The 10904-nt window shown below is 33.1% G+C and overlaps 1 protein-coding gene and 1 pseudogene across 1 annotated transcript; one reads left to right on the forward strand and one right to left on the reverse strand.

Moving 5' to 3' along the window:
* Window positions 1-570: 570 nt before the first annotated feature.
* On the reverse strand, window positions 571-6337 carry LOC131674732 (ER membrane protein complex subunit 1-like; annotated as a pseudogene).
* A 728-nt stretch (window positions 6338-7065) lies between these two features.
* Window positions 7066-7970, forward strand: LOC131674733 (cyclin-dependent kinase 4 inhibitor D-like). Its single transcript, XM_058953576.1, has 2 exons — window positions 7066-7635; window positions 7764-7970. Exons 1-2 carry the CDS (start codon window positions 7066-7068, stop codon window positions 7968-7970), a joined length of 777 nt encoding a protein of 258 aa, XP_058809559.1.
* The last annotated feature ends 2934 nt before the right edge of the window (window positions 7971-10904 follow it).

The raw sequence follows: 10904 nt of genomic DNA on the forward strand, positions 1-10904 counted from the left end.
CGAACACCGCGTTATTTTTACTTTCGTCGAGGAAGAACGCGTAAATAACGAGAAAAATAGTCTTGATTTATGAGAGGTATCAGAACAATGTTTATTAATAATTTTAATGAAAAAGCAGTACTTATTTAGTATTTGTTTGTATCTTTTTTTCTAGTTATCTTATCGAGATAAGCCTTGCGGCATTAGATTTGTGATAAAATTTAACACAAGGATTGATATTTATTAAAATTAAATTAATTTATTTTAACAACAATATCTTGCATTGTTTGCAGAAATATTAAAAATGATAAACGGTTACATACTGGATAAATGAATATGGTTATGATAATGGTTATATACTGGATAAAGAAGACTAGTACATATAATCATTTATAATTTTTAACATTTCTGCAAACAATGAAAATTATTGTTGTTAAAATATTGTTGTTAAATTAATTTAATTTTGAAAGATATTGAACCAAATAAAAAATGTTAAAAGAAATCTCATATTGTAAGTCTTATCTCGATACGACAATTAGAAACAAAGATGTAAGCAAATAAGTAAATAAAATGGTTTTTTGATTCAAATTATTAATAAACAATGTTTCGATACCACTCATAAACTAAAACTATTTTTTCCATTACGTATACATGTGCTAAACATGCGCTTTCAAGACCAATAGGAAACGTATGAATTCCAGATACCCTAGAAACACTCTGATTGTAATTTACAATGCCGTCCATGTGTATCGGCAATTCGGGGTCCTTTTTCCCTTATTTCGGGATTTACTGGCCTTCTTGGGTCTACAAATATCCAGGGCAATTTCAACACTCCGCCATTTGTTAATGCAACTGAATGAATAACATTCCGGTTAAAATATTTGAAATCGAAGAGTAAATCGTGGAACAATTCGATATTAAATTAAATTATTCACCTAGGATGTGTTTGCTAGTTCGTTTCTCTGTAATCGTTTCTTGCATTGAATCAATTGACAAATGTAATATAAAAGCTTGCCTCTCCACAATAGGTAACTTTGTGTTAGTTAATAATGAGAAAACTACAACATAAAATTATTATTGTTAGTGTTAAATATGAATTGATATGGATGTAACAATTTTTATTTTAACCAATTTACTTGTAGTATTGCTTTGAGTTTTTCTCTCATACAATTCTTTCCGTAGCTTCTTTACGTAGCTATTTCCGTTCTTTGACTTTTATCGTTAAAGTAACTATAAACAACCCAGTTTTCGGAATGAACAATATGTACTGGTCCCTTGGTTCTCTTGTGTACGATGGAGAAAATCATTGATCCAGGTACGACAGGAAGAAGATACAAATTGAGAGTATCTATAAATAATTAAACAAGACTTTGAGTAAACATAATTAGTTTTCGTAAAGTCCTTTTTATTATAGATATAATAAATTAACTTTTATAAGCATCACCTATTCCTTGAGTCACGATAGCAACCAGATTTGTACTGATATATTTGTACAAAACTGACCGATCACTCAACACTTGACCCTGCGAGTGAACACGTTCGATTGAACTTTTTGAGACATGTGTTATCCGTTGTATCTTTGGCGAGAAAACTAATTCCCATACCTGAACGAAGGCAATGAATTTGAAAAATATCACAATCTTTGTGGAAGCTTTTAAGCTTTTAAATAGTTTTACACATCTTGTGAGCGATTAGATTCTGCGAGTTGCTATAAGTAAGCGAGTATCCGGACAATACACCAGTCTTTCTGTCGGCAGTGAAGATGTAAGTAGTACGTCCAGCAGAAGTTGCAACAGCGCTTGCACTTTCTGAAAAGACGTGCGCTCGGTCGTGCTCATCCAAAATAACTATACCACGTAGAAAAATATCGGTTAATGCATGTAACAAAATTGACTGCTTGATTTGGTAATTCAACTTTGTCAGTCTATCCAGTAGCTGTCCGTTTATTGGGTTGAAAGTGTATATCATTCCATTTCCAATGGTCTACAAAATTAATAATACTCTTAATTTTATGTCGACTTTAAAGGTCGCGATTGAAAATGCGGATAAAATTAAAAATTACGTTACCTGTTGCAAGCAATGCGCACCGAGGTGGATGCGGAAAGTGCCTACTTCCACGTTAGACATACAAAACTATCTTGTTAAAATCCTGAGATAAGCCTTTGATGTAATTGACTCGTGATTGCCAAATTATTTCACCTTTCGTTGACTCTATTCCGTACAGCTATAATAATAAATTGTTAATATAAGTCACACGAAAATTAAAAACAGTTTATCTATCGTTCAAGTTTGATATAACAGTTTCACTTTCCCTGACGATGTAACAGCTACAATCACTTTATGTAAACCAAATTTATCACGAACTAAATCGGCTCGTTGATTTGATTACTGTGGTTCAAAGCCCAAAGTTCCTTGCATGAAAACGTTTATCTGGTTGGCTTCTAAAAGAGAAGATAAATCAACAATTTAGATATTAACAACTCAAAAGAATACTGCAATAATTTAAAAATTAAAGCCTAGCGAACGCAATACATCAGTTTATTTAGTCAGTTCAACGTTTGACAAAACTAAAACAATTAAATAAATTAAACTAATAAAAAATCTATTTGTAAAGAGTTAACACGCTAAGAAAATATTGTTATCTAATAATAATTCAACAATATAGTTGATTTTATATTGATACTTAAATGCCTGAAAATAATATTTTCAAACGCTTAATAAACACTAGAACCCTCATGCTGACGAAAAATTTAAGACAAAAATTTCAAATTTTTAAAATCATGCTTTCATAAAAAAATCATAATGAAAAATCAAACTCCACACTTAAATATTGATGTCGCCTATACGTATATGCTACTTACATGAACTATTAACATCATGACCGGACAGTAACCATTCGTAAAAGAAAGTTAGTTAATATATTGATTTGTTGAATTAGAATAAGATGTACTTGAAACTCAAAATTGACGGAATTTCATTGAACTGTTAAGTAAAACAATTAAAATTATATTGATCGTGCTTGATCACGATCTGACATTGGTAACTTAACAATTTCAACGGTTACAATATTTGTGAGATAGATTCCTCTCTAGTCTAGATGATATTTTGTTGGACTAAACTGACAGTATATTGTCCTCAGAGGAGAGTAAAAATCTACACGTTTTCCTTCTTGACACTTGTTGTGATTGACAAGAACAATCGGCTGCAACGATCGCAGGCTTAAATAGTGAACTATTTGTTACATATGCTAATTTTTCAGATTGAGCTTCATTTATGCTAAGTTCAGTTATGGTAATTCTTGTAATCTAAAAACAAATTTCATTTATTTTAAAATATGTAATATTTATTGGAATCAAATATGTAAATATTTCTTGCATCGCTAGATTCGTATATTAATCTCTTATATTCACCTTTTGATATGATGACTCTAATACTACTTTTTTGCTATGTAAATTAGTAACATACAAAAAGTCTCTCCATCTATACCTCGTGAAATAATTTTAGGGCTTTTCTCAAATAATACCACGCGCTTTCTGTTATTACTGCCGGCTCTAATAGATATTGCAGATATGTTTCCTGGAAGTATAGTGTAAACTTGTAAGGTCCTTGAGCATCTGCGCCAAATATAGTGTTAATTGTTATTGACTGAGGCTCCGATTTAGGTTCAAATATATTGATATAAAACAATAGTGCTAAATTGTTGTCACCTTTCAAGCAAACATAATTTGATGCTGCTCAAATACACCTGTAATAAGTTATCTCCATAAATAAAAAACTCTATTTTAAAATAATTAAGATAATTTTGATACAAAATATTTACTCGGCTTCTTGAGATATGAAAGGTGCAGAAATTTTCTTATTTTTCAATTTTTCTCCAGTTTTACTATGATATGAGGTGACCTTAAAACCATTATTATAAATTGGTAGAATGTGATGTAAGGTTCCATCCTTCATGTACCATTAAACATCTTCAATTCTGCAAACATTACAACAGTATTACTTGATTGAATTGCCTATGAAAATACACATAAAATGCATTTCATATTTTATCGAACATGTAACATAAACAAATTCTATCAATATCTCATTACAAGATATTGAAAAAATATAGATTTATGAAAAATTTTGTGTATCATACAATTTATGATTGTAAATTTAATAGTGTACAGCAAAAAAATTGACAAAGTAAAACCTTTCACTATTGTAAAGCCCTGCTGTAGAATATGATATAAATGGAGAATCAATTCTGAAATAGACACTACAAAATTTAAATATGTATAAAAGTGATTTTTAATACTTTTATATTGGATTATAAAATATTTAAATTCATGTAGCATTGAACTCATTAGTTGTCATATCTATTATCATTAGTCGAAGAGCAGATTAATAAAAACTAGTTTGAAATTATAAATTGAGTGAATTATGAGAAAAAATAATACCTGTCTCGATTTTGTTCTGTTAATGTCCATTCATTTATTATATTACTGGACATATGTCCAGTAGCTAAATTGCAATAACGGACTAAAGCTGAAACACCACCATTCACTGAAATCAATTCTCCACTTGTAACATTACTAAATGCTTGTATGCGACCAGCACATCCTTTTTCTAGTATTCTCCTCCATAATAGTTGTCCGACATTAAGATACATATGTCAATTTTCAATTTATTCTAACAAACATTATTCAAATTATTAAATTTGAATATAAAAATATCTATTTTAACACTTTAAAGCTGCAATTACATTTTCTTCAGTTGTAACAACTACTTTTTTAGTCATTGAAACCGTATCAAAACTAGCAAACTTTATTTTTCCTACATAATTTTGTCTCCTGGAATAAAAATGAATGATGAAATATTTTTTATTGAAATTAGTAAGATTATTCATCAAATTATGAATAGGTTTTAATAAAACTAATTCAAAACATTTTAATTAAATGCACTACATAATCAATATAGCTATATAAGGGGTATATAGCTATATTTTTATTCGATATTAAATACTAGTATTTCCTACAATATTAAATAAATAAATTTTACGGTATGAAATGTGTATTATTGACAAGGACATTTATACGAGTACATATCAAAAACAGACATTTCGTAAAAATTCCATTTTTAGACCCCATATATCCTTAAGCAAACAAGTATTTTTCGGTAAAAAAATATTTTTATCGAAACAAAGCTTCCTCTACGTGGAAGCAAGATATGGAAAGTTTCCTACTTGGTCTATCAATACTTACTGCAAATTAAATCTTACTCGGATGAACTGAAAATCTTATAACTTGATAATAAATTGCCATTTCCAACATTCACATGCCTACGATACAATTAATGTAGAATAAAGGCGTAAAATTGTATTCGATTAATAGAAGAAAAGTGAAATAAATTAAACGAAACGACGTCTATGGATATACAAAGTAACTGTCGCCTTACGGCCATTATGTTGAGGAGCTATGGCACGGCGAGACTAATCAGGACTACCTGCGAAAAGTCACGATGAACCTTTCGACTCCTTCTCTCTTCTCTGCTAGTTATACTGTGTAGGCTACCCGGTCTTTACCTGATCTTAATGTCTTGAATGCTTCCTTAATTACGGTCTCGCAGTCATTTGGCTTCTTCGTCCAAACATTAACTCGGATTATTTGCAAAGACGCTCTGATATTTTTAGGACACCTTGGTAATTTATTGCTTTACAGACGAGACGGCGTCAGGCCTTCCCCATGTTGAGACCGACAAAAAGCCGGAAATTATCTGTGACATAAAATTTGTATTTCGTATGTTCGGGCATGTCACTGTAAAACGAAGTTATGCTCATTGCACAGCACATATGTTGGCGAGCTCATCCCCTTTTATCATCGGTTGCGTGAAGTATAACTTTGCTAGTGATCGCGAACGAATGGAGCCTAAGTCGGGTTTTCTCGGGAAATCCACATTTCCCAACAAATTCATTCACCAAAAACAGATGAGAAGATCGTTTGAGACTCGGAACGTTGCAGATTTTTCCAGAATGAAAATGATGCTGTGGCGATGCAGATGTAGTGCTCGTTTGCTTAACCAGAGGAACAATGCGTTATCCTTACAATTATAAGCGTATATACTAAATAAGTACATTTATTTTCACAAAACGACGGACAAATAAGGAATACTTTTCAAATTCGCGAAACTCGACTATGAAGTCACTCATATATTATACTCATCATTACCGCAGATCATGGTTATATTCTCCAGTGATAATAGCCTGTCATGCTGAAAGAAAAATTGACTTCTGAGTAGTTCGTAGAACGCTTTTCATAGATTCTTTACAGTGTTTCTATTTTCATACCATTTTGGCATTTACATCAGTGTGGCACCCCATATCTGCGATTGGCAATCACTCGGTATTCGAAGCTTGAAATAATGACAATGATCTGTTTTTTATGAGTAAAAGTGACTTCATAGTCGTGTTTCACGAACTTGAAATATATTCCTTATTTGCCCGTCGACTTTCTTCGGCAATGCTGTGGAAATAAATGTACTTATATAGTACGCTTATAATTGACATAAATATCAGAGCACCTTTGCAAATAATCCGAGTTAATGTCTGGAGCAACCAAGAGGCAAACTGATTTTGCGAGACCGTAATTAAGGAAGCATTCAAGGCAGTGAGATCGGGTCGGTATCGGGTAGCCAACACAGTGCAACTTGCAGAGAACAGAGAACGAGTCGAAAGATTCATCGTGACTTTCCGCAGGTAGTCTTGGTTAGACGCGCCGTGCCATTGCTAGTAAAGCACATGGCCATTAAACGGTAATTAGGAGCCGTACTTGGGAAGGTCCCAGATACTCCGATTGGCGGAGCCTGCACACGATTGGCCGAGGGAGAGAGAATCTGTGGAGTGAGAGTACTCTCGGCACTGTATAAATGGGACGCATCGGACGGGCAGGCGATAGACAGTTGACTAGATCGAAGGCCAGCCGAGCCAAGGGGTTGTTCCGATTCTCGCTTCCAGTCCAGTATTTGCTTCGCTTTTGGATTTCGACGATTCCCAACTACAATCGCACACAAGGTAATTTAATTCTGATCGAATTTTCTTTGCTCTACACTATGCCTTCCTCCGCGGTCTGTCGAGCTAACGATAAGATGTCAACCTTTCAGATGTCTCCGTATTCCGTCAAGTTCGTGTTGTTTTCGGCGATTCGCAGGAATGACGTCGAAGCCGTGCGAACACTGGTTTCGCGGCATCGCCTGCACTTGACTGCCGACAACGTGGATTACCAGGCTCTTCGTAAGGCCATCAAGTACGACCGCGTCGAGATCGCCAACCTGCTGGTGGAGAGCGGCTGCCGCGTCTGTGTGCCGTATGAGCAGGACAACTCTCCACTACACCTCGCCGTGATAAGGCCGAAGTTCGAAGCGCTGGTCGTTGAACTGCTTCAGAAGGACGCAAACCTTAGTCAGAGGAACCGTCGCGACGAGACGCCGATTCAAAAGGCGTTCCATGAAGGGGCGTCTTGCTTGGTGATACAGATTTTATTCGACGTCTACCTAGCGGAGAGCTGTCTAAACGAAAAGGACGAGGAAGGATTTTCCTACTTGCACATAGCTTGCGCCACGTCTGACCTGGAAACGGTCACTAATTTCGTGGAGAAAGGTGGCGCAGATATACACCAGCGGGTAAGTTTGCTTTCCGTTCATTTGGTCTTTTATATTTCTAGTACTGTTCTTTCTGCTGAACGAGTTTTCGATACCACTTTTTAGCAAATGAATTTCCGTGCATAATTAATTACAAAACAATTTTACAGGTCAAAGACGACGGCTACTCGCAGTATGCAGGCAGAACGCCGCTGCACATGGCATCTGAGTTCGGACATACCGAGGTAATTCTTTACCTCCTAGAAAATGGCGCCAAGATTTATAGAGAAGATGCAGATGGATCAACCCCTCTGCAGCTAGCCGTAGAACGAGGCGATCGAGAAATCGTTGACTTGATGTCAAACTACGATTCTTAATAATTTTTCATTATTCATTTCATTATTCAATTCTTAATAATTTTAAAAAAATAAATCTTCTAATGATAAAAGACTTAATAATCATTTGTTGTTTCCAAAAATAACATACCTGCGATCAATTGAAAGTAGTAAAAAGAATACGTCATTTTGTTTGAGCGATGGAATAAAGTTAAAAATGTAGAACAAACCGACGTCTGGAACTTTGCCAAGTAAGCTGTCGAACTGTTGTTTTACGAAATTTTTCATTTATACGTAATAAATATATATAAAGCGTTAAAAACCATTACACACTTTTCATTTACTTCATGAGAATTGGAGAGAATAATTTGTAATTGTAATTGATTTTATTTGCTTAATAGGCATGTATGCGTTCATTCGCAAAATCAGGAGAACTGTTCAAAGCTCAGTAGAGAGAGAAAATGAATGTTAAAACTATTGATTAGGTTGCTAAATATACTTTAATGCGACTATATGAAAATGTCTCTGTTGAAATGACCGTCAAAAATATCTCGAATAGTTTAAGTAGGATTAAATCTAGGAAGAATCGAATACTTATTTAGGAATCGAGTATAATCGCTGATCTCTATTTCAGTTTGTGCACATGTAGACGAAATTAATTGAGATTATTTACTTGCAGCAATCCTTATAGTATATCTGTTAACACAGACTCGTTTCTGCAGATAGAACCTGAGTTAGGAAATATTTTTATTTATTAATATACTACATGTACTTGATTAAGTAATTAAAGTACTTATTATTTTTCTCATGGCCATCTGCAACATTTATTTTTATTTTATGAATTAATGTCAAATATCAGATGTCAAATTTTTGGGATATTTCAGATATACAGTTAATATGGGGTTGATTAAATAAACAGCCATAACTTTTGACAAAAATCGATTTTTTGAGTACACGAGGTTTCATTTTAAAACATAATAATAGGTATAATGAGACCTTGCATGAGCTATTTCATTGTATTTAGTCAGAGCTATTGCAAATGAAAGAAATGATTTTTTTTTATTTTATGAATTAATGTCAAATAATTAATTCATTTTTACACTTTCGTGCACCTCGGAGGTCCGAAATCCGATGGCTCTTGTGTAGAAGAAAGTCCCTAAATATTTTCATAAAATAAATTTTAGTACACAAGAAAATTATTGGGAAATAATCATTTTCGAAAAATCAAATAGATTTTCACAATTTAAAGCAACATTATTTCCTTGACGGTCGATGACAGGCCCGGTAAAAATATAATATATATTATTTCGTCATCTTCGAAAATTCATTAATGACTTTTTAGTAACATTTCCATGAAAAAAATGAATATCATATATTAAATATTCCTGACTATCAGTTGAAGCATAGAATGTCATACATAACATTTATTTAATTTTTTGTTAATCTGTTTTTAATTATTCTGTTACTTAATACATATTAATTTAATTTGTATAAGAGGTCTGAAAATAATTTTCAACGTCCATGCCATTGTTAAGTAGATTTTATTACTTTTAAAACAAATAACTTTCAGCGAATAGTTTTGAATGAGATTGTTAGAGAGTGAATTTCAAAACGGAAAATTTATTGAATTTTACATTAGATTTATGTAGCATAATATAAAACAATTAAAAAGAATTGAAACTGTTAGCGAAGCCTTCGTGCAATTTTTTACTTTGTCAAAAGTATTTTTCATGGGGACTGGTGATGCAGGCTCATTAAAAAAAATACGTATTTGCAATTTACAAGCATGTATACGTTGATTATTGGTTCCTTATATATCCGACATGAGAGTAACATATGACAGTACGCACTGTAGAACTCGCATAGGGATATCTGGTGATTAGCAAATGTTTGACCGGTTTTATCGACTAACTGCCGCATATTACTAATCCTTACATTTTCCTCAATTTTGGATGGAAAATCGACAAAAGGAAAATTGTTTCGTAATCCAGGAATAAGGGGCTTTCATCCGCTATCGATATTGTTTCTTTTTAAACAGGAGAAAAATGTTCGATGCATATTGCGTGCTGTCGAACGCCCGATTTTTTTTTGCAATTTTCTTAAAAACGGAAAATCCGGAAATAAAATTTCAAGCGGAGACTTAATCCGGAAAAAGGGAGAAAACGTTTTAGCTCACGAAAACTCAAAAATATGTTTAAAAAGATTTTTTGGGCGTCAGCTTCACAAGTCTAAACGCCACACGAGACAAGAATCTACTTTCCCGCACTTGTATCGTAACGTACTATTTCCATACGATGTGTGGAAAGCTGGACTTTGAACTCACGCTTTTGTCCGAGTATGTGAAAAGTATCTGTTTTCCGGCCGGAGGGTTAAGAAATTATGAAATTTAATTATGGCTATTCCCATTTTAAAGATATATTACAAACCGTTTGAAAATAAATCGTATTTTGACAAATAATGCATGAAACTTTTTCAACATTTTACTAAAGGCGTCTCATATTATTAGTACAATATCTTGTAATGTTTAAGCCTTTTTAGGGGTTAGTTTCGGCAAAAAAAAATTTATCTGGAAAAAGACCCCTTTTTTTACGATAACAGGAGTAAATTGAATCGAATCGGTTTTTAAATATTGTCAAAATATTGTTTATCGAAAACAATGAAGCGAGTTGTTTGTATAGGTTGGTCGGATTACGAATTTTTGGGATATTTTAGATATACAGTTAATATGGGGTTGATTAAATAAACAGCCATAACTTTTGACAAAAATCGATTTTTTGAGTACACGAGGTTTCATTTTAAAACATAATAATAGGTATAATGAGACCTTGCATCAGCTATTTCATTGTATTTAGTCAGAGCTATTGCAAACGAAAGAAATGATTTTTTTTTATTGCAATGTAATATCGAATTTCTCAACGAGAACTGTCATAAATTTTCGCTGAAATCGTATTTTTTATCATTAAACAATTCAATTTA

The sequence above is a fragment of the Phymastichus coffea genome, unplaced genomic scaffold (genome assembly GCF_024137745.1).
Source record: "Phymastichus coffea isolate CEN01 unplaced genomic scaffold, Cenicafe_Pcof_1.1 PCOF00291, whole genome shotgun sequence".
Taxonomy (NCBI): domain Eukaryota; kingdom Metazoa; phylum Arthropoda; class Insecta; order Hymenoptera; family Eulophidae; genus Phymastichus; species Phymastichus coffea.

What these genes read in the sequence shown, in the direction of transcription:
- LOC131674733 (XM_058953576.1), top strand. Translation starts at nt 7,066, where the DNA reads ATGCCTTCCTCCGCGGTCTGTCGAGCTAACGATAAGATGTCAACCTTT. An exon ending in GCGCAGATATACACCAGCGG is followed by an intron (nt 7,636 to 7,763) that starts GTAAGTTTGCTT and finishes ACAATTTTACAG; the next exon opens with GTCAAAGACGACGGCTACTC.